The sequence below is a fragment of the Cheilinus undulatus genome, linkage group 2 (genome assembly GCF_018320785.1).
Source record: "Cheilinus undulatus linkage group 2, ASM1832078v1, whole genome shotgun sequence".
Classification (NCBI taxonomy): Eukaryota; Metazoa; Chordata; class Actinopteri; order Labriformes; family Labridae; genus Cheilinus; species Cheilinus undulatus.
The window spans coordinates 28,032,732-28,055,288 of record NC_054866.1 but is presented as its reverse complement, the minus strand read 5'-3'; the positions used below and the strand labels follow the sequence as shown (position 1 = coordinate 28,055,288).

The 22,557-nt window shown below is 37.9% G+C and overlaps 2 protein-coding genes across 3 annotated transcripts in view; both read left to right on the top strand.

Moving 5' to 3' along the window:
• cpda (carboxypeptidase D, a) overlaps positions 1-6,547 on the top strand; it is a 28,611-nt gene extending 22,064 nt beyond the window's left edge. For both annotated transcript variants that reach the window (XM_041800434.1, XM_041800426.1), the window contains exons 20-21: positions 1,413-1,515; positions 4,388-6,547. In XM_041800434.1, the coding sequence (XP_041656368.1) occupies positions 1,413-1,515; positions 4,388-4,614 (330 nt within the window). In that variant the 3' untranslated portion in view covers positions 4,615-6,547. The remainder of the gene's footprint in view (positions 1-1,412; positions 1,516-4,387) is intronic.
• Positions 6,548-9,102: 2,555 nt separating this feature from the next.
• gosr1 (golgi SNAP receptor complex member 1) overlaps positions 9,103-22,557 on the top strand; it is a 32,792-nt gene continuing 19,337 nt past the window's right edge. The window contains exons 1-5 of the mRNA XM_041814261.1: positions 9,103-9,178; positions 9,644-9,755; positions 11,839-11,926; positions 12,384-12,491; positions 12,633-12,724. Coding sequence (XP_041670195.1) covers positions 9,145-9,178; positions 9,644-9,755; positions 11,839-11,926; positions 12,384-12,491; positions 12,633-12,724 — 434 coding nt within the window. The 5' untranslated portion in view covers positions 9,103-9,144. The remainder of the gene's footprint in view (positions 9,179-9,643; positions 9,756-11,838; positions 11,927-12,383; positions 12,492-12,632; positions 12,725-22,557) is intronic.

Sequence of the window (22,557 nt, the reverse complement as noted above, 5' to 3'; positions counted from 1 at the left end):
TGTAGAAAGTCAGTGGAGTAATGCCACTATGGCTTCCCCTTCCTGTCTATGTCTATGAAAGGTGTAGGTCGGAGCACACAAAACCTTTCCACCACCTCTAGCCTGCCATTTTTCTGCTCTGAAATCTGGAGTGTGGGGTAGGCTAGCTCTCTAAACAGATGTTCCTTAATGTCCCGGCCCAGCTCCAGACTGTACGCTGTTAGCTTCCCACTTGGACTAAAGAGCAGGGGATCCACCACAGAATGATACATCTGCTTGTACTCTGGTACTGTGAAGCCGTGGATCAGCAGAGGTCCTGCAGGCTGGCCGAATGAGGTCCTGTCTTCAGTAGTGAGAAGTGTGTCTCTACTAGGCTGTTTGAGATCTGGAAGAGCAGCAGCATTTCGTTTATACCTGTCATCCAGGGGCTTCTGGGGGTCGGCTTCAGTCTTTCCTCTCAGAAAGTCCAAGTCATGTGTCGGGGCCACCATGTATTTCCTCTCCTTAACAGTTTCCCCATATTTTTTAGGACATCGAATACTCTGCCTCAGGCCATAGGAACGCATTTCATCCCACTGGAAGTTAGAGTGACATTAAGTTTAAGGTCTTTCTGTCAAAAATCAACCATAAAATAACACTGATTATGTAAAAGAAATTAAAAAACAAGAGATAAACTTACTCTTTTGCAACCATTCTTTGGGTACATGTTCAGACAACATTACTTAATCAGATCTGAAATCCTCTTTCTAATCTTTGTCTTAATAATGACACAAAATAAAGGATAAAGACTTGATTACTGTTAGGAGAAATCAAGCATTTTCAAAAAGTGATATATGAGTTTCCTGTAAGTTACCTCTCAGGAAAAAGCTTAACATTTTTAGATGTTTTATGAACCAGTGCCCATTTCCTATTTTAGACATGTAAGACAGCCTGCAACACATTAAACTAAGCAGTCACACCTGCAAATGAGGCCTGCTAATCAGGTGATTAACAGCCCCATTTCTGTCAGGAGCTTAAACACAGCTAAATGGATTTAGAGCCATTTGGAGAAACATCCTGAATGGATAAGAAGATGAGGTAGAGTGAGATAATTTATGTTTGTTGATGCATGTGTGGGGTAAAGTTTGTAACGCTCCCATAAAAATAACAGTCCCCTTAATTAATTGAATCCTTTATCACCAACGTCCAATTCCTCTGAGCAGTTCAGAACCTCAATAAACATTTCAGAGCTTTTAAGATACCTTTGAGTTTGCTTTACTGCAGTAGTTTGTTTTTGTTCTCAGAGGCAACCAAAGCCTAAAATATTAACTAAAAAGGATGCAGAATTTTCTTGAATGTAACATTTCACTGTTAGGGATTATATTGTTTATAAATCTGGCTGGAAGATCAGGGGCTCATGAAATAATTTTTTTTTTTTTTTTGCTGTGTTTCAGGTGGTGGTGTCTTCCGGTAAAGCTGCTAGCTTGATCATCATTGAGTTTGACATGGACAACAGCATCTTTGGGCTTCCCAAAGCGTTTGTGGTGGCCAGTGCAGGTAAGTGTTAATGAACATGAGACAGTATTGACTTTAGGGTTGTCATGATTAAAGATTTTGAACAAAGAGAAATAATCTGCTGCGCACTGAAATTACTTTACTCAGACTTTATTATGAGCGGACAATGTGTTTCACGTGCAGCTTCTTGAGGTTTGCCCAGCATAATCAATTGGGCATACACAGATGTGCTTAAAACACATGGTCACGTGACCAATTATCAACCAGATTACTCAGCATAACAACAAACATGGTGTAGATAATACAACAGAGTTACAGGAACAAAAGAACAATCAAATCTTTGTTTACTTTGGTCCTATTACCAACCAGCACCTGACAACCTGAGCTGTGCATGGGGATCTCGGTTTAAGAATTTTGAACTTTGAATAATCACAAATTATCATTATTTTTTGGATCAAAGTTTTCTTGCAGCAGTATCGCATGGGAACCTATATCATATACCATTGAGTTGATGGGGCATGGCGGCCATGCTGGGGTCTATGATCAAAGAGATGAAGAGATAAAAAGTGCTTGAAAGAAAATGATGCAGCTCTCAGATAAGCAGTTATATTAGACAGGAGAGGCAGCGTTTTGGATCATCCTCTCCACCTGTGGAACAAGCTTCCAGGCTACCTGAGGTCTGCTATAAACTTGAGCTCATAAATTTAGGGTTTAAAAAAATGTGTTTATTGTGCTTTAGAAAAGATTTGTCCTTAAAGTTTGTTTAGCTAATTCAGTTATTTTGCCTTGTTTTGCTTGATCATTTTACTTGCAAATTTGTTATAACTTGTCAAATTTTTAATAATTTTTTTTTTAACTTTATGCTCTTTCAATTGCAATTTCTATTTACTAGGGGTTTGACAAGATCTCGTGCCACAAGATCAAAACGTCATGAGATGTCTCGTTGATGTGAAAAATCATCTCGCGAGATCAATATTGTCTAGACATCAAAAGCTCTCCTGACAGAAAACAATACTTACTGGAATTTATAAAAGACCACAAAGATGCCCTGGACACTTTAAAATTGTTGGTTTGACAGGTAATGAGGAAACAGAGTGAATCCATGATCCATCCAGAGCACCACTCCAACCCCTCCTGTGTGTGCTACCCGGAGCTGTGCATGATTCGCCAATGCATAACAACTTCATCATAACGGTGTGAAATAATTAAATGCTGCTGCTGGAAACTTGTACAGTCTCGCGAGTTCGTGCTCATAGTGCCGGTATATGTGACTTTGTAAATTTGATTCAGTCGGTGCTTTATCATGTCCCGTTCTCATCTCACTGTCTGTCAGTCTCACATCCACCAGCTATCTGCTGCGTGTATCATCAGTCAGAAGCTTAACATGTGTAGCGCATCAGGCCATTGTAAACTGCAACGGTAAACTTAGCAAAACAAACTCTCTTTTTTAGCGCCCCAAAAAGTGAAGTTTTAGCCCCAGGTAAATGCGCCCCGTTTGTTGTCTGACAACAGAGCAGAGACACACACTCACCAACGCACACACATTAAGACACACTTTTATCTGTGCGTCTGTCCAACACTGTCAAAGCTCATGTGAGAAAGACACCGCAAAACGATGAAATAATCTATTTCTCTGAATTACTGTAAAAAACAAACGTGTTATTGATCGAAATATTGCTTTTTAGTGTTTTAAATATGGATGTACTTAAAGAGGATGAGAAATAGTTTGATTTTACTGATGTAGCTCTTTATATTTCAGTCTTTTGTAAATTGTTTTCAAATTACTTTCAAAATAATCTAAATGCGTTTATGATTATTATAATAATAGTAGCAATTAGTGCATAATGTAGTAAAATAAAGATGCAATAGACTATTAAAATGAAAGGTCTGATTTGAAGAGCATCAAAATGTACAGTTTGAGTCAAAGATAGACAGAAACAATTGTGTGTAAGCATTGATAGCTTTCTCAGTACAAGAGGAGTTAGTTTAAACATTTCTGAATAGACCTTACGGGCCAATCAGAGCAACAAAACGTGTGATGTAGCCACTACCAAGCTGCGCCCCTACTGAAGGAGTGAACTCCATACAGAACTGCATAACGCGAACCATGGCGACTGTAGATATGTCAGTACATGACTTTTGTCATTTTTGAAAAGAAAACAGCATCCACGCTAATGTCTTCCGCCATATCTGCACCTCTTGTTGCTGCTTGCTTACATCACGACTCTGCCGTGCCCGAAAGTACTGCCCCTCGTTGCTGATTGGTCCTGACACTTTCTAACCGGGCCCAAACAGTTCAGACTGGAGCTTTGCAAGATGGATTCGCCAGTGAGAAACACGGAAACGGGTGCATCCATCTGCTTTGCAAAGTTAACGGATTCAGCCACGAAGTGATAAAATCAGTGACTGTGTGCAGGAATTTACTTGCCATTTTTTAATGGAATTGAAATAGATGTGCCAAGATTTTTCTTCTTTGTTTTTAGTGGCAGAACTGTACACAGTGCTGTAAGAGACACAAACTTAACTTGCATCTTTAAGAACCCAAAAGGACTGGAAAACATCATCATTGGGCTTCTTTTGACTTGGAATTGCTTTTCTGCTCTTTTTCTTGGCAGCTTTTGCTTAAAAATATAACTAAAAATGTAGTAATTTGTAAAGCATTGGTACTTTTGATACCATCAATGAAACAGTTGCAATGGTATTGTTGTAAAACAAGTGTCAAATTTTGAAAACCTAAACTGACTGTTAAAATTGGAAAATATTCCAAAAGGAAGCTTAAGTAACTTTTTGATTAAATGCTGTAAAACCTCTAACCCATGCTTTGATAGTTTTATTAAAACTACTCCAGCTTTTTGAAACTTAGAATGAACCTCTAATACAAATTGCTGTGTTGTCTTTTCCTTCCTCTTTGCAGCGGCCTCCATGACAGCTCTGGTGGTGACGGCATGCATCATCTGGTGTGTGTGCACAGCCAAATCGAACCATCAGAAGGACGGTTTTCACCGTTTGCGGCAGCACAGAGATGACTATGATGACGAGATCCGACTCACCTCTATGGGATCCAAGAAGGCGCTTCTTGCCCACGAGTTCCAAGATGAGAGTGAGAGCGATGAGGAGACACTCTATGCCAACAAAATCTGATGATCACCACATTTTTGGCTGGTGGTCTAATTTCTTTTTATTTTGATCATCTCCTTAATTTAACTCCTGTTCAACATGGAACAGGTTGATTTGTCTCTTTTGAGACTTTAGTGAATAAAGACACTTTATTTTATCACACCAACAAACTGTGGACTCACCCACCTGTTACTCAGTCACTACTACTACTACTACTAAATTAACTGGAGAGCATCCTGCTTGTGTTTGAAATGAATACCCGACTTTCTTTGTTGGATCAGAAGAACAAAAGAAGAACTGAATAATAATATTTGGTCCATTTTTGACCCTCATCCGTCCAGGTTTCGAGCCCAACAGTTTATTAATTTCCTAGCCACACAGGAGTGCTCCTTTCTGACCACTATCCGTTCTGCTGAGCTGAAGGATTCCCACAGATACAAGTCCAAATAAAGTTTTGTTTGGTGGGTGTGTAATGAACTCTGGAAGTGCTAAACCTCAAACTATCTCCCCTCTGATATCATGCTTTTCTTTTAGAACTGGATTAAGCTAGGAAATTGGAAGCTTTATCTTGTTTTTTTATTTGTATCTCTGGAGGAATTGCCACACTGAAGTATCCGAGCCTTTGGAAGACTGAATCCATTATTGTGCCTTGGCTTCTGTAGAGTTTACAGTCCGCTCAGGCTGAGAAAAGCAGCATAGTGAATAGATAGAACTTGGTCATTCTGGTATCGTAAGATTATCCATCCTTTACTCAGGTGGAAGGGTAAAAAAATGATCCAACATTGCACTTTTTCTGCACAGGTGACTCTGGGCTAGTTGAAAACACGAGAGAAGCGTTGAAACATCAGTGAGAGTCTTTTACCGGACAAAAGCATGAATGAAAAATCTCCAGGAGGTGTAGGATGACCTCATGGTGCATGGATGTCACTTCACTAAATGGAAGAGGAGGATTTTCCCATATCATTGGCCAGGGCTAAAAACCTGAGTATTGTGAAATGTAATCATGAAAAGAATGTAATTTTTCCCTTTTTAAAAATCTTTTTAACCATAGGTTTGTGTTTGGCCAGTTTTAGTTTCAAACTTTTTGAACATGCAAAGAAACTAAACTATCATGCACATGGAGTCTGTGTTAATTTTGGAAAAAAGTTATGTGTTTCACAGTGTCATGACTTCTTACAATAAGGAGCATAATTTCTATTTCCATTTAAATATGTTGAAGTTTATTCCCCTGCCTAGCATTAGTTTAGATGGCAAAAATCAGACCTGATGTGTCAGTCCATTAGCAGTCATTAACTCTGAATTTACGTCAATGCCATCTTTATGACATGACTTCAAGGCCCAGTGCAATGAAATCACATATACCAAAATTCTTGTTATACATTTGTAAGGGTAAGATTTGTATTCATATATGCAAGTTAAGTGGGGGTGTTATAAGTAATGCAAGACTTTGATCTTGGGCTACAACGTCTCAAGTCATAAACACAAATGCTCAAAACGGTGTTTGCTCATCATAGTGAATCAAAAGTATTGCACTGGATCATTAAAATCATGCCTTATATTGAAGATCCTATGTTTTCATCATTTACAGTTCATTAAGTTTGAAGTGTCTACTTGGAAAGATTTTTTGTTGATTTCCACTTTGAGAAGAGCCTCATTCCCCTCCCCTGAACAAATGCAGCTGTCTTCGATAAAGCCTAACCTGACTTCTATATAAAGAGACACTTTTTGTCATTTTTCATTCTTCTCATATTATTGTTTATGAGCTCTGAAAGTTTTGTGTGTGTCAGAGTCATGCAGTGTTGGTGTGAAGATTTTATATGAACTGGAATCAGCTGTAAATAATGTTTGCCTATTGTGGATGGGAAAATAATGGATGCACACAACTAAACATTTCATAAAACGTCTGTGATATGAACAAACACATGAAACATGATGGAATAAAACACCTCACAGCTGCTCTCTTGTTCTTTTGTTGCATTATGTTGAACACACATTTTTCTCACATTTATTTGAGAAGCATTGCTGAGAGGCTGAATGAAAACAACTTGAAATCTGCATAAAAAGTAGTGTTCAATGGCTTTGATTTGTATATTTGCTCGAACATAAACATGTGAATATGATCCTCCCAGGTTGCTGCTTGTTTTCTAGCTCTCTGCATTGCACTGAAACTTCTCTTTAAACACTGTTGTGGCTGTTCTGTGGATTTTAACCATAGAACATAACATGAATGCAAAAATGTGTCCTCATTACCACATACAGTAAAACAAAACGAGCTGAACTGAAAAGATGGGCTCTATCTTTTCAAGAGGTTTTTAGTTTGCTCTGATGGGCTTAGAGTTGCAGAAGTTTGTGCAAGTAACCTACAATGGTTTATATGAAGAACTGTTCCACCCAGCTTGAATGGGCCTCGTTGCTGATATCAGAATATGAGGAAATGCTTTTACAGCTTCTTTTAATGCTGTTGCCACATCCCATTGGTGATCTGACTGGGGCACAAATACCCTTGCCCTGACTGTACTGTTTTTGTTACAAATTAACCCTCAGGAATCTTGGGTATAATTGGCCGTTTTTTACTTCTTTTGATTTTACCTTTATATTTCACCTTAAAAACTGTTTACCTTGCCATGCTTGGTGTAATTTTTTTCAGCACAACCTCAGTTTTGTCATTTTGCAGTGATTTTTTCATTTTGACACTGTATTGACACATTGGACCTAAAACCACACTACAAACTAAAATTCGAGTAAGAAAAAAGTTGATTTTTTTATTCAGAAAACCACAGACATGTTTAATGAACTGATTTTATAAGTTAGAATGCAATTATAAAGTGTAAATTAAAAAAAAAACTATGCAAATTTAGCATAAAACAAAGTTATACACAACTATTTACATGAAAAAGCAGGCTATGCCTCAGGCATTTTTGTACAACTATTTACAAAACCAAACACAGGTGCCACAGAACTCATCTGTGCCACTCAAAAAAAAAAAAAAAAAAAAAAAAAAAAACCGTTCTGTTCACCACAAGACAGAGGAGCACATCACAGGCCTGACACTTCCAGGGTGTGTCACTCCTTTAATCCACCAGGAGGCAGTGGGCACACTTGCACCTGCCTTTGGTGGCTTTTTGTCCAGCATCTGTGGCTGTGCTGATGGGCACAGGAGGGTGGTCAGCTCTCTTGGTCTGGGGAGCACCTGTTCTGTCTATGCCACACAACTCACACACCAGCTCCACCATGAAATCTTTGTGTGTCATGGGCTGCACATTCTAGACACCGCTCATCTCACGGTGCAGTATGAAATCATTTGTCGTGGCAATGTCCAGGAAGTGCAGCAACAGGGTCTTGTACCAGCGGGCAGTTTTTCGGTGAGTGGAGTAATATTGGATTAGCTGGTCTGACAGGTCTACACCACCCATATTCCTGTTGTAGGCAATGACAGGTGTGGGACAAGGAATGTCTCACAGTCCAGTGCCCATCTTCATCTTTCATCCTCCTCTGCACTGTCTCGCCTGAAAATGCAGGATGGATGGTGGAGCACACAGACACCTCCCGTGTGTCCATTTTACAAACACAAGTGGGTCCTCTGTCCTCTCTGATCCATCTCAGATCCTCTTTTACTTTTTTAGTGAGAGCATTTGCCCTCCCTCTAGGGCATCCTTTCCTGCTCTCTCTGTAGGTGCCTCATGCACAAAACACCAAGAAAATCCGCTTTGAAAACCCTCAAAAGAGTTGTTTGACATTGCAGATGTGAAACAGTTTTAGAACATTTCACAGACCATGAGTGCCACTTAAATTTCAAACGTCCACCATTAGCTGTCCTGCTTCTGAGTGCTCACTGTTGCACACAGGATTTTTAGTTTTATTATCCACTTTTAACATGTTAAATGTATGGAGTAATCATTGTTGCAAAACTCAAGAGCATACTGTAACATTCTGAAGGCATGGCTTGAGCTCACATTTTTCTTCAAACTTCCCATTAATACTTGCATTTGGTTTAAACACAAGCACAAGGAATATAATCAAGAATCTAAAGATTTAAGGGAAAGCACAAACAGAATAATCCAAGCACATGGAGGCAGTTTTAAGCGCAGGTTGAAAGTTTAGAGAAAAATCTGAGCCTAAAAGCAATATGTCATGCTCTCAACTCTTTAAAACCTTCAGTTTTGCAACAATAATGACTCCATATAAATCTACTATTTTTTGCTTTATCAACCAGAATCAGAGTGAACATTTTTAGGGGCATATATTTGCAAAAAACAAAACAAAACAAAACAAAACAAAACAAAACAAAACAACTTATAAATGGCTATATATAGCATATAGCAAGAGTGGAAGGCTTAAACACTAGATGACGTAAAAAGTGCATGCCCATACAATTTATCTGTCAAGCAAAAGTTTTCTGTTGACATCGTACATGGGGAGCTTATTTTGGAGAATGGTGGTGAGCTGCCTGTGAGTCTCAGCTAAGGAAGAAAAAATCCCTGGTAAAGTAGCGACGACGTCTTCCACGGATACGTGACGCACCCCGGAACTTGGTGACGTCCCAGAACAACAAAGATGGCAGGAATAGGTGGCAGCAACTACTGGGAAGGTAAGGGAGCGACATTTGACTCGACACACAGTCAACAGTAATTGTTGTGGCGAACTGTGAACTATTCATACATTGTCATTAGATTTTCAAGCATCAGTTGACCCTGTATGAGCATTATTCACCCTATGTTTAACTGGTTATGTGTCGAATAGCTCCCACAAGCTAGCTAACACATCGCCATGCAAGTTGACGTTACTCCCTCAGCAGATAAATCTGTGTCACGTCGTCTAAACAGGTTATCAGCCCCACGCGTGTTGAGTCCACTGTGTCAGATGTTTAAACCCGTAGTTGTTAACAAGTCAAATAAGTGTCATAACCCCAGGCCAATATTAACGTGTGTTAGCTCTCTCGGCTAACTTTAATGATGCGACTTTAATAATAGAGGTTTCCGTACTAATACTTCTGCTTTCGTAATACAAGTATTACGCACATGCTAAAGTGTTCCTTTGTGTGTCCTTGCTGTAGATCTGCGGAAGCAGGCCAGACAGTTGGAGACTGAACTTGACTTAAAGTTGGTCTCTTTCAGCAAGCTGTGCACCAGCTACAGCAGCACCAGGGATGGACGTCGAGGAGACACGTAAGATCAGACTATCAGTCACACCTACAAAGTAGACAACATCCGAGTAGGGTCAAACAATGAGTAGGGGGTGGGTCTGGCATGTCATGGGCTATTTAGAAATAGTAGGACAAAAGAAGCTTCACTGAAAACTGCACAGACACTTCACAACATGTCAAACCACCTGTTAATAGCTACATCAACATAACAGCGCCTTTTACCGTCATTGGACTATTATGCCATAAAGCCTTTTGTTTTATTTTATTTTTTAGAGCTAATGCAATCATGAAACTAATCTAATTTAATCAGCCACTACTTCCCGTTAAATGCAATACTATATTTTCTTAATCTAACCTTTATTTAAGCAGGAAAACCTTGCTGAGATGAAAAATCTCTGTGGTAAGAGTGTCCTGGCCAAGACAGGCAGCAGCACATATAACTAAATTACTAAAAATAGCATATAAGAAAACAATATGATCAGAGAAAACAAATTAATTTACAGTGGCTCTGTTATCTTGGATATAAAATATATATATTTTAGACTGTCAGTGGGGTAATGAACATATAAAAGTCTGTCTATTACTGATTTATTTATCTCTTTTTTTCTGTTGCCTTTTCTAATTCTCCCTTACTTGGGTCATATCTCTGGGTTTCTGTCAGTAGATTGCACTCTGCAAACTCTTGAGTGGTTCTGTGTTCAAACTTTGGTCTGATTAAAAGCATTGATTGGTTGAGCAGTGTCACATGTGATGAATGCTGCTGTAGAGAAGAGAAAAGTTTGAAATAGACAAATAATGAAAAGCATTAAAAGCAGACCTGTTTGGAAGGGAAACTGGTTAAATTTTGATTAATTACAATAGGTCCAAAAGGGCGAATATCTTCAAGCAAGGTCAATATGCATCGATTATGTTCTGCCTCTGCATCAATGCAGATTCAGCCATATCTGCACTGTACTGCATTGTGTTAAAGCTTATGTTCAACACCACTACTAAAGGTACATTTGTAAAACTGCAGACTGTAGGTTTAAAAATGTAGCAACTCACAAATGAGCAGGAGAACCAAACATGCTCAAGCTTCTTGTGCTTTATGTTGTTAGAATACTAGGATTATGCAAGAATAACCCCAGTGGCTAATCTTCAATGTTTATAGCAACGTCCCTCATCACATTAATAAAAAAAAACCCCAAAATATTCAAAAAATTTTTGAACAGACACAGTGATTATTAAATATTTAGTATGACCGAAGTTGCTGTGGACAAACCCAGCCGGGATACGTTGGCCCAGAACAGTTGTGAACAATGCATTGTTGAAGCTTTATCATTAACACGTGTGTTGTTCATCAAGTATAAAACTCAAAGTGTAGGAGATCTCCCTATGCATGTAAGGACTGTTACACAATCAGTAAACTCTTTTTTTCTTTTTGTAATCAAGGCTTCGTCCCTGAGAACTCTAGGGATTTAATTTTAAGATCAAGCACACCTCTTCTGTAGCTATGTCGACATTCTTAATTTAACATTTTGGTATTGAACACAATATACTGAAATTAATTGTTTATTACCTCCGCCAAGGAGGTTATGTGATCGGGTGGGTTTGTTTGTTTGTTAGTTTGTGTGTTCATTTGTTAGCAACATAACTCAAAAAGTTGTGGACAGATTTTGATGAAATTTTCAGGAAATGTCAGAAATGGCATAAGGAAGAACTGATTAGGTTTTGACGGTGATCCGGATCACCGTCTGGATCTAGGAATTTTTTTAAAGGATTCTTTACTATTGAGAGATAGGGTTAAATGCGGAGGTCTACGCTCTCCGAGTGCTTCGCTAGTTATTATAATTATTCAGACATAAGCGAAAACTGATCTGAAACCCACAAAATGAAAAGTATTTGAACACAAATGTGCATGACTTTTCATGTTATACTAGATGATACTAAAATCCTGTTTAGTTATAAACCTTGTAATCAGTATTACCAGTCAGACCAACCCAGTCTGTTTTTATTAAATAGATACAATAAGCATGTTCTAAATTTTCTTTTATATTTTATTTAGCACAAACAATTTTAAATCATCTTTATAATTGATCCCCATCTTTGTTTTTTTCCTTCTTTAGGTCAGACACCACCCCACTGTTAAACAACTCCACCCAGGACAGGATGTTTGACACCATGTCGGTGGAGATTGAACAGCTTTTGGCAAAAGTGAGTCACTTCTTATGGGACATTGGTCTGTGAAAGAAACAGCTTTGGATTTGTGTTCAAGCTCTTGTTTTTCATCTATAGATGGGGTACACTGTTGGTTTCATTTTTAGTTGCACTGGACCCTAAAAGCCTAAATGTTATTTATTTAGGTGAATAGAAAAGGGTTGTAATATTGTTTCAGTCATCCTTCCCACTGCCAAATACTATTAATAATATTGTACAATACCTATCATCCCCATCATCTGAAATATTTTTCAGTTCTTTCCTGTGAAAGACATTCCTGTGTTAAATGTTTTTTTTATTTGGCTCTTGATGCTGTTGTGTTGTACTGTTTTGTAAGAGTAGTATTTTTTATTTTAAGTCTTTGTATGCGTCTGCCTTATCTGCTTATCTCATAGTTTACCTGATTTCTAGTCTTTTCATTGGTCAATCCTGTCATTTTCTAACTTTCTGCTAGCTGACTGCAGTGAATGACAAGATGGCAGAGTACACAAACGCACCGGGAACAACTTCTATCAATGCTGCACTAATGCATACACTACAGAGGCACAGAGACATCCTACAGGTTTGCACCCAATTCTTTCAATCTTTTACCCTTACCTCATCTTGTTTATTATAGGAACCTTTTCTTTCATGTTCTGAATCTGGGGAACACCTTTTTAAATTTTTTCTTCCTCATGTTCATTTGAAACTGTTTTCTACGCAGGATTACACACATGAATTCCACAAAACCAAAGGCAACTTCTTGGCCATCCGGGAAAGAGAAGACCTGCTTGGTTCTGTCAGGAAAGACATTGAGTGAGTATCCAGCCAAAATATATGATTTATTTTGCTATGCAGTCTACATTCATTCATAATGCATAGAAATATCGATAAGTTATTAAATGTATTGACTGGTAAAGTCACAGTAAATGGGTAGGCAGAGCAAGCATGCAGTCTGTGTCACTCACATGAAACTGTACATGGTGATGTATACAAAACACACATAGTCATGTGATGTATTGTGTGTGTTTGATCTTACTGGCTGAATTTTATTTACATTGCTTCTGTATTCTAGACCTTATCCCTCACAGGGATAGTTGAACCTTGACTTCCACCTGGCACGCTCTTGAAAAACGTTTGCCTGAGATAATTCATTGCCTATTTGGCCTTGCATTGAGAAAGTGTGTCCTCTCTGCAGATTGGCTCAGTCGTGAGCAAGCGTATTGAAATGAGATGGAGGCTCCCTCAGACCATGACTCTTGTCGGGGTTTTTTGTTATGGCTTATTGATCTGTAAGACGCAGCAGTGAGCATACAGTGTGCTCTGCAGGATTCCCATTGATCCTCCCTCAGTCGAACAAGCATGCAGATACCTCAGAGTCAGTTCATATTATAACTTTGTCTCATTTAGCTAACAGATTATAGATTTTAAATTCCTTGTCTGGATGCTTAATTAAAGTATGCCTTACAGAAAAAAGGAACAGATGCATAAATGATGTTAAATATAAAGAATACTGTTTAATAGTAAAATGCACATTTTGTTTAATGGCAGGAGACATGAAGCAATCACACAACATACAGAAAACATTGGCCAGCTCTTAAATATATACAGCAGTATGATAGATTGGGTTGGTCATTGTGAAAACGGCTTCCCTTAAATCTTCTTGATGGCTGTAATGTGGAATATTTACTCATTCAAAGGTGACACTTATGTTAGCCTGTCAGCCCTTATATTACTTCTTCACTTCACATACTTCTTATTTTGCAAGATAAACAAGATTTTTCTCAAATTGATTGGGGATGCACATTAAAAAATGGGATTTTCGCAGATAAATAAAAAATAATTTTGGCTGTTATTGATACCTATACGGATATGGATACGGATGCTAATATTTAAATGTAGTTTAGACCTAAAACTTCAGTCCTTTTACCACACAATTTAAAGACTGAGGATGAACAAATTTCAGTCCTAAACTGATAACTAAAGAACTCAGCTGAAGTAGTTGTGTTGGTCTTGGCTGATTTATACAGCTAAAATATCAGTTGTAAATATAGGATACGGAAATGTTCGTATCTGCCAATACGACAATTTCACTTTTTAAGCTAATATTTGCAGATACTGATATACCAATAATACTGTGCATCCCTGAAAATAACAGAAGAAGTGTATGCTCCTTTAATTTTTTATTGCCTTTTACCAATAGCATATTATCAGTGTTATAACTTTTAGGTATTATTAGCATGTTACATACAATGTTGTATTTTTATGTCTAAGAGGGACCATTAAGCTCATATGACTGTGATTGAATTATAATATACCATCCTTAGTATGAACAGCTTATATGATGATTTTCTTCAAAAATCTGTTGTAATCATGTTTATCAATTAGTGCCTCAAAATCACAAAGAATCCCACTCACGTAATGCCACTACACACATATTTAACTACACACACATCATCACTAAGTGGCTTGTGGCTACTCCTGTGCCCACATTAAAGAGAGTAGTCCCTTTCAGACCACTAAGTACCTATCTATCATAGCAGTACTTGTACAGTAAAAGGTGTATGCAGAGTTAAAACATTTTTTAGAGTTAATAAAGCAATCAAGCAAAAACTAAGGCTTTCAAAAAGTATAAAAAGATTCTTAAATGCAAGACCATAAGGCTTTTAATCTTGTAGATATTTTACATTCTTTTTGTTAAAATAGATTGTAGGCTAGTTTTTCTGTTTCTGTTTTCGCATTCAATTTTAAGCACATATGGGAAATTTTGATTGGACTTCACCAGAGCCAGTCTGCAGGATTGTTTATTTTCTTGCCCAATGCACTATCAGTGCATTCTTAAAGCTCTGTGGTGTCCCGAGCTAGCAAGTTAACTGTGATTGAGTGATGTGTGCATGTAGGCAAATCAAGTTTTCTGAGAAGTGGTTGGGGGGGGAAGGTGTTGGAGATGAGGTTTGGGATGAGACTTGCTAACATTTTACAGGATTTGTCAGATTAATCACAAATTTTGCCTTGTGTACAGGGTGTCTGCAGGGTCTTAAAAACTATTGAAAATTGATAAATTAATTAAGCAAAAACTAATTATTTTAAAAAGTGTTAAAATGTTTTAAAATGCAAGACCACAAGGTCTTACACTTTGTTGATATTTCTCAAAAGAGGGAGTAGGCTTGCTTATCTGCTTTAGTTTTCACTTTTAGTTTTAAGCACAGTCTGTATTCAGATGGATCTCCAGCAGTTCCAAGGTCAGTCTACATACTTATTTATGCTCTGAGCTATCCTTGCTTCCTTAAAGCTCTGCCATGTTCCTAGCTAGCAAGTTAACTATATGATCAAGTAATGTTTGCATCTAAATGACAGGTAAATGCCAGTTTTCTGAGAAGTGGTTGGTGCTGAGGCTGATATAAAAAAAAAAAAAAAAATCAGGATTTTGCAAATAAACAGCATCTTTGCAGTGAAACTTTTCCTCCGTGAAATACTAATACAAAGTCTCTAATGTTCGCGCTGCTAGCATTAACAATGACCTATACTATTGTCATTTTCTTGACTATGTTATCACATTTTATTCTCCATCTGCTCGAAACAACAGTGTCACCGGTGCAACTGGTTACAAGTCAAAGATGCAGTGAGGTCTGGTATTGAGAGGGCCTTGAAAAAAGTTTTGTAAAGTATTAAATTAATGTCAAGTTTTCTGTATATACCCTGCTGTAGTAGAGCTGTTTGTATTTAAAAAGCTGAGTTTAGCAGAGACATGACTTTTCTTCTTCAGAGAATTCACTTTCTTTTGTACTAATTAACAAAAAATTGACTTAATGTGTTATTTCTTCGACCATAAGTTATTTTACTCTTCAGGTGACTCTAATTCAGACTTCCTTGATAAACGCACCTGCAGTCATTACAGTCTGATGAATATTTGTTGTCATAAGTAATGAGATTTCAACTTTATATCCACTCGGTTAGTAACACGCTGTGAGGTCAGCACTACATGCTACAGTTCGCTCAATCTTCTCATTAAATCACACTGCTAAGCAGTGCCACTGACCTTACTTACAGGCTCGCTGCTGACGAATGTAATGCATCTAAATGAGCTTGAGTTGTTGACCTGAAATTAAGCCTAACAATGAGTAATGTGCTCGAGAACATCTAATGAGGTAGGAATCTTAGATAACAGGTGGACTGAAAGTCGTGCAATAAACGCCCCGTCTTTAGTCCCAGTAAACATTAAACTTTTTCATTTGGGAGGAAGCTTCCTCAGTGATCACTGCTAGGCGGGCACGGGGAAGTGTTAAGGTAGGACCTCATGAGACATGAAAGCCACCAAAAAAAGAATATGTATAATTAGAATTTTTTTTTTTATAATGCAGTTTGTGAAAATTGAAATCCTTATCACCTTTTTATCCCTGACGCTTCTTTTGTGATCATTTGATTGAAGTAAGAAAGCAAATCAGCAATAACACTTTTTGAAGTTGAATAAAAGATATTTTACATACTATCAGAGAAATATAGATGACACCAATATTTCCACTGTTCTGATGTCTTGTTTCCATTCAATGAGATTAATTTAGGCCATTCCAGCATCGTCATGAAAATGACAAATAATACTGTTTAGTGTTTTATGTTGCAGAATTAGTTGTGTATAAAGAGCAGCATGTTATTGTTGTATTTACTTCTGAATGGGGTTATCAAACATTTTCCTCCACTTATTTTTATATAATCCCTCTAGCGAGTCCTTGATCATGATATTAGGTTTTTAGACTTTGATATTAAACTCCTAAAGATAAAATTATATTGAGAACTGTTTCAATACTACAGTAACAATAAGTAATGCCCAAGGCACCATATAAAGGGAATTTTCTTGTTTTCAAGTATGAAAAATTGCAGGTAAGCTTGTAAGCAAAACACTGCTAATCTATGAGTGCAAATTAGACACTGTGTAGGAATTTGCCAGCAGTTTTTGATTGATTTATTCATCTCATAAGCATATTTTATTTATTTATTTATTTATCCTTTATTTTAACAGGGGAAAACCCACTGAGACCAAGGTCTTTTTTCCAGGGGTGCCCTGCAGCAATACAACACAACACAGGATTAAAAAACATACAAATACATTCACAAACACATACAATTTGTAAACCCATGCCCTGGTTAATAAAAACAATTTAAAGCAGCTGCAGTCACTTTCCTTATGTAGTTCAGACACAAGCTCTTTAAAACGATGTATGATACCAAAGAGGGCAATCTAGCAGTCAGTTAAAAATTATTCCACATAATGGGTGCAGCAACACTAAATGCAGTCCTACCTCATTCGGTTCTAAACCTTGGTGTTTTAAAGTGATCCAGCTCTGAGATGCTAATTAGCGTCTATCCTGCCAACTTCAACACGAACTTCAGAACTGGATTACTTTTTCAACCAATAGAACCTACTACAAAAATTGGCAGACCTTTTCACAGCCCATCTTGACAGATAAAGAGGTGAGAGCTAGGGTTGTAAATCACCAGTTTCGTCCCGATGTGATACAATATTGATATTTTGGACAACGATACGATATTTTCTGATATCACAAAATCTGCCGTGATACAATTTTGATTTGATTTGATATGGGGCCTACGATCGATAGCAGGTGATTTTATGCAAAAATTTCACACAGTTACATAAAAAATGCATTTCTGCAATTAAATTATTGACAGGTCTCTGTCCATCCATCCATCCATTTTCTGTACCGCTTATTCCATTCTGGGTTGTGGGGGGGCTGGGGCCTATCCCGGCTGTCGTCGGGGTACACCCTGGACTGGTTGCCAGTCAGTTGCAGGGCTGACAGACACACCTACGGGCAATTTAGAGTCACCAGAAAACCTAATTAGCATGTTTTTGGTGGTGGGAGGAAGCCGGAATACCCGGAGTGTGCACAGAGAGAACATGCAAACTCTGCACAGAAAGGCCCTGGCCGGGAAGCGAACCAGCGACCTTCTTGTTGTGAGGCAACAGTGCTGGCCACTGTGCCGCCGTGCTGCTGTGCCGCTGTGCTGCCCCTACAGGTATCTGTATTCAATAAAAATTTCTCTTTAACAAAAACAACCAAGACCCAATTACTGCTGATTACCTTTAAATTTGAAGCACAACTATGCACATTTGTGTTAAAACATGTTGATTTAAAACAGCAAACATTTTCAGTACCAAACATTTTATTTCCTCACAGCCCCAGATCACTCTAAAGCACCAATGTGGACTTTTTCTGCATTCCTTTATAACAATGATCAAAATGTTTGGCCTGTGTTCCCATTTTAGATTTTTTTCTTAAACTTATTTACACATGTGAACTTCAACAGATATTTCTGCTCCATATCAGCCCTTCATACTTTACACAGGGGCCTGTTAATGTGGCAAAAGGTTTATTTTTGTAGTTTGTTCACCTTATGAGATTTAAATAAGGTAAAATATGTGGCATATGATATTATATAATGATTCTTTATAATTTTTTTATTTATTGCAAATTTGATTTTAATAAATGGAAAGGTTAGACAGAATACTGGAGCAAAGTTTTATTATCAAAGGCGCTCCTGTGATGTGCAGCTTCATAACAAGAGCGAGGGGGTGGTGGGTATACAGAGAACAGCTGTCCTGCTTGAACCACATTAAGTTTGGAGAGCTTTTATTTTCACTATAAATCTAATGTGCGACGGCGATGCAAAATAAGTGTATCAAAGGAGACACGCAGAAGTGGACTTTTCCCTTTCTGTACATCTGCGGTCTGCTGCAGACAGCACTCACGCTACCTCACCAGTAATGAGCGCTTGTTGGAATACATTAAAATCAGACTGTAAGTGGGACAAAGCTTGACTGTGAGGATATTGAGGAGTACGGTACTGTATCATTCGCATAAAGATGAACCTTACAGTAGTTTAATTTTCCTGCAATGTCATTGATCTTTTATGTAACTAGAAGCAGACCCAAAATTAATCCCTGTGGGAATCCTTTGCTGACCACCTTGAAAAGAACCCTGCGTGATCAGACAAGTTCATCTTGTTGGATAGATATTTGTATCTCTCAAATGTATATTGAATCAAAAAACTCACTAGATATCTGCAGTTTGAGTAAATTTGAGCTTATAAACTCCCCAGGAGGCCGCCATGTTTTGGTCTGTGCTGGTAGTGTGTAGTTCCTCAGTGCTCCCTGTGAGCGCTTCTCTCTGTTCCTATGCAGGAATCACTGTTTCAGACATTTTTTTTCTGCTTGCAGCCATTGCTGCCATAACAGCTTTCCTACTAGACGTGAGTTTGCTGCGTGTTGGTTTTGTCTCCCTGCTGTCAAAGCTCTGTCATTCCTCCTGTTTTACCTCAATAAAACTCCCTACAAGTGACTGGATTCAGTGTATAGTGGAAGCATGCCGGGAGCTTTCAAAATAAAAGCATTATGTACATACGAAGGTAGTTTCTCTGGACTTTTACTTGGAAAACGTAGGGGTGTGTATTGGCAAGAATCTGGCAATAGGGTACATATCCTGATACAGGGGTGCCAATATCAATCTATTGCCATATACTACGATACTATGAGCAGGGCGATATATTGCGATATTTATATATATTTGTATGTATATATGTTTATATATATATATATATATATATATATATATATATATATATATATATATATATGTATATATATATTTATATGTATATATATATATATATACACACATATATATATATATACACACATATATATATATATATATATATATATATATATATATATATATATATAACAATTTTTTGAAACCAGGTATATGCAGTCTCATCAACACCAACTGTAGAAAGCTTGCATAACAGAAGAGAATGGTTAACTATGTCAAAGGCTTTTGACAGATCAACAAACATGGAAACACATTTCTGACCATTATCAATTGAAGTGATAATGTAATTTATGATGTGATGCTGCTGAAATTGTACTGTGACCTGATGTGAACCCTGACTGATGGGGAGAGAGAATGTTATTTGAAGCTAGGTAGGTGCGCAGTTGATGATTAACCAATGATTCTAGTACTTTGATGTCACCTTATAAAGCTCAGCCACTTTTGATGCTGTTGATCAATCAGAACAGAGAATGTATCATTCAAAAACATTTGACATCTTAAAGTACTGAAGTGTTGAACATTTTTTTACCTTATTTTTTAATTTACAGCCAATCATGCCATTAATACATGATGGACCTTTCTACTGCAGCTAAACCTTTAATGTTTTCTTCAGCTAGAGGGCAGTAGTGATCTTGGTAAGGTGTAACTCCAGGGCTCCTCACTGTACAATCTACCGTTTCACTGTTACTGTTACGCTGCACACACAAATCCATACTGATTAAAAGAAATAGTGCACATTGACTCGTTTGTGCAAACACCTAAATGAGGAAAATGAAACCCTGTCAAACACGGTATCAATGTCTTTCACTTGGTCAGCAAAACATGTTCTCATAAAGACACACTCTGTAGCACACACCTTTCTCTGCCTCTGTTTGATTTTAAATGTCAGCAACAAAAATGACAGCCAACTGGTGATTTACATTCATGCCCTTTTAAAAAGCCTTGCAGGAGTGATGAAGCTGGCTGTCAGAACAGGCAGTTGTAGCCCCACAGACGCATCAGTTCTGCTGGTGGGGAGGCTGGCTTGGGCTTGAGGCAGAGCCCCTGTGGCATGTGCGAAGAATATAGCATTTCCATTCAGCGGCTTTGATGGCACACTGGGGATGCAGAAGGGCCATTTTTCTTGGGCTGCTCTCAGTTAGCTTGGTGTGGTTTGATGTTTATGGCACACATTTGTGTACTTACTCTAAAATTTGCCACCTCCCCGGCTCTTTTTCTCATTGTCACCAGAACAGAGACTGGGGCTGTGTGAAATGACCAGAGACCCAGGAGAGCACTTGGAGTCAGATGTTACAGAACGCTAATGGCTGGAGTTGCATTAAGTGATCAAAAAAGGGTGTTACATGTTTGCCCTCTGAGTGGTATAACAAGAAAACCCTTGTCTTTGGCTACTTTGATGCACAGTTATAGCTTCTTTGTTTCTGACACCTTTTAAACCTGGGGCTAAATACTGCTGTGGTAAAAGTATAGAGGTTGTGTTCTCTGATATGTAATGCTGAATAGGGTAGGGAATTGCAGCGTAACTCTCAATACTGTAGAATCAATATCAGTACAATATAATTAGATACCAAATACATGGTCCTTGTAAAATCACAATTCAGTGATTCTGAGTTCTGTTCATGTATTGTTACTTAGCAAACTACATCCATTAACCTTTTTTAACCACAGTCTGACTGAGGCTGTCTAAACTTTGGATAGGCTACTTGATAATTTTGTTTGATACCATGTGCTTTACATCAGTGGTTCTCAACTGGTGGGTCAGGACCCAGAAGCGGGCCGCAAGTCTCTTCCCAGTGGGTCAGTATGTGTGCCAGAAAAACAAAAACAATCTGTCCAGAAGTCTATTTACAGGAGCCCTGAAGTGGATATACAGTAAATTCATACATTTATTTTTGGTTATCCTATTATGAGGAGTAAATGTTAGTCTGTGTCTTACGATTTCAGCCAATTTATCTCCTTTTCTTTGGTCAGCAAGACTGGTTTTCCTAAGATGAAGACAAAATTTTCAAATTTCCATACTGGCTGGGGAAAATGGAGTAAAATAGGATGTCTGTATGCAAGTTCTTTTAATGGTGTGGTTTTTACAGATTGTTTGTTGTACAGTTTGTTTTGTCCCATCCCTTTGTTCAATTACGTTGTGTTCTGTTTTGGTTTAAAACGCCAACAATTTTCTTAAATCAAATTTTGAGTGTAATTTTTTGTAAAAGATTTTGGTTCGTGATTTTCTTAAGGGGGTGGTGGTGGGTCCTGATCCCTGACCAGTTGAGAACCACTGCCTCCAATGATACAGTATCCATTGTTGTTACATTCAATAGCACAGAAAGTGCTGAAGTTCTGAAAAAACCCCCCAAAAATTTAACATTTGTATTTAAACCCAAGGACTGTTAGCTGAGAGAGAGAGAGAGAGAGAGAGGGAGACACTGCCAAGTGAGAGTGAGTGCTGGTGTCCTGTTACTAAAACATAGCGGGGATATGGAGAGAGAAGATACTCTTTTCTGATAGTTTTACAGCCGTTACCCTCTAATGAAGTTAGAAACACACCAACACCTCTCTATCCTTGCTAACTGTTTAATTCATGAGTCAGCAAATACACTTAATCAAATCTCTTAAGTATGTCTTAGAGGTGCCCATGGTAATGTTAGTGTCAGATTAGAGAAGAGGAGAGAGACAGCAGTGTCTCCTGGTCCCTAAAAGTTTCCCATTACATCCCAACCTGTCAAATGATGACAGCCTCACAACCCTGCACAAACAGTGACGCATAGAAAATGACCTAAATAAGTAAAAAGATAGGAAAAAGACAAAGAAGACTCACTGCAGACACATCTTTTGGTTTATTAATGATAATTCAGAGTAAATATTTGATTTAAGGTAGGTCATAAACATTTTAGGAAAATCGTATTATTTTGAACCTTCCTCATGTGCAGGTTGGTAATTCAAAAAACATACACCTAACTCTTGTAGTTTTGGGTGTTTTATTGCCATGGTATCAAAACAAGTAAACTTAGAGCTTAGAACTTCAAA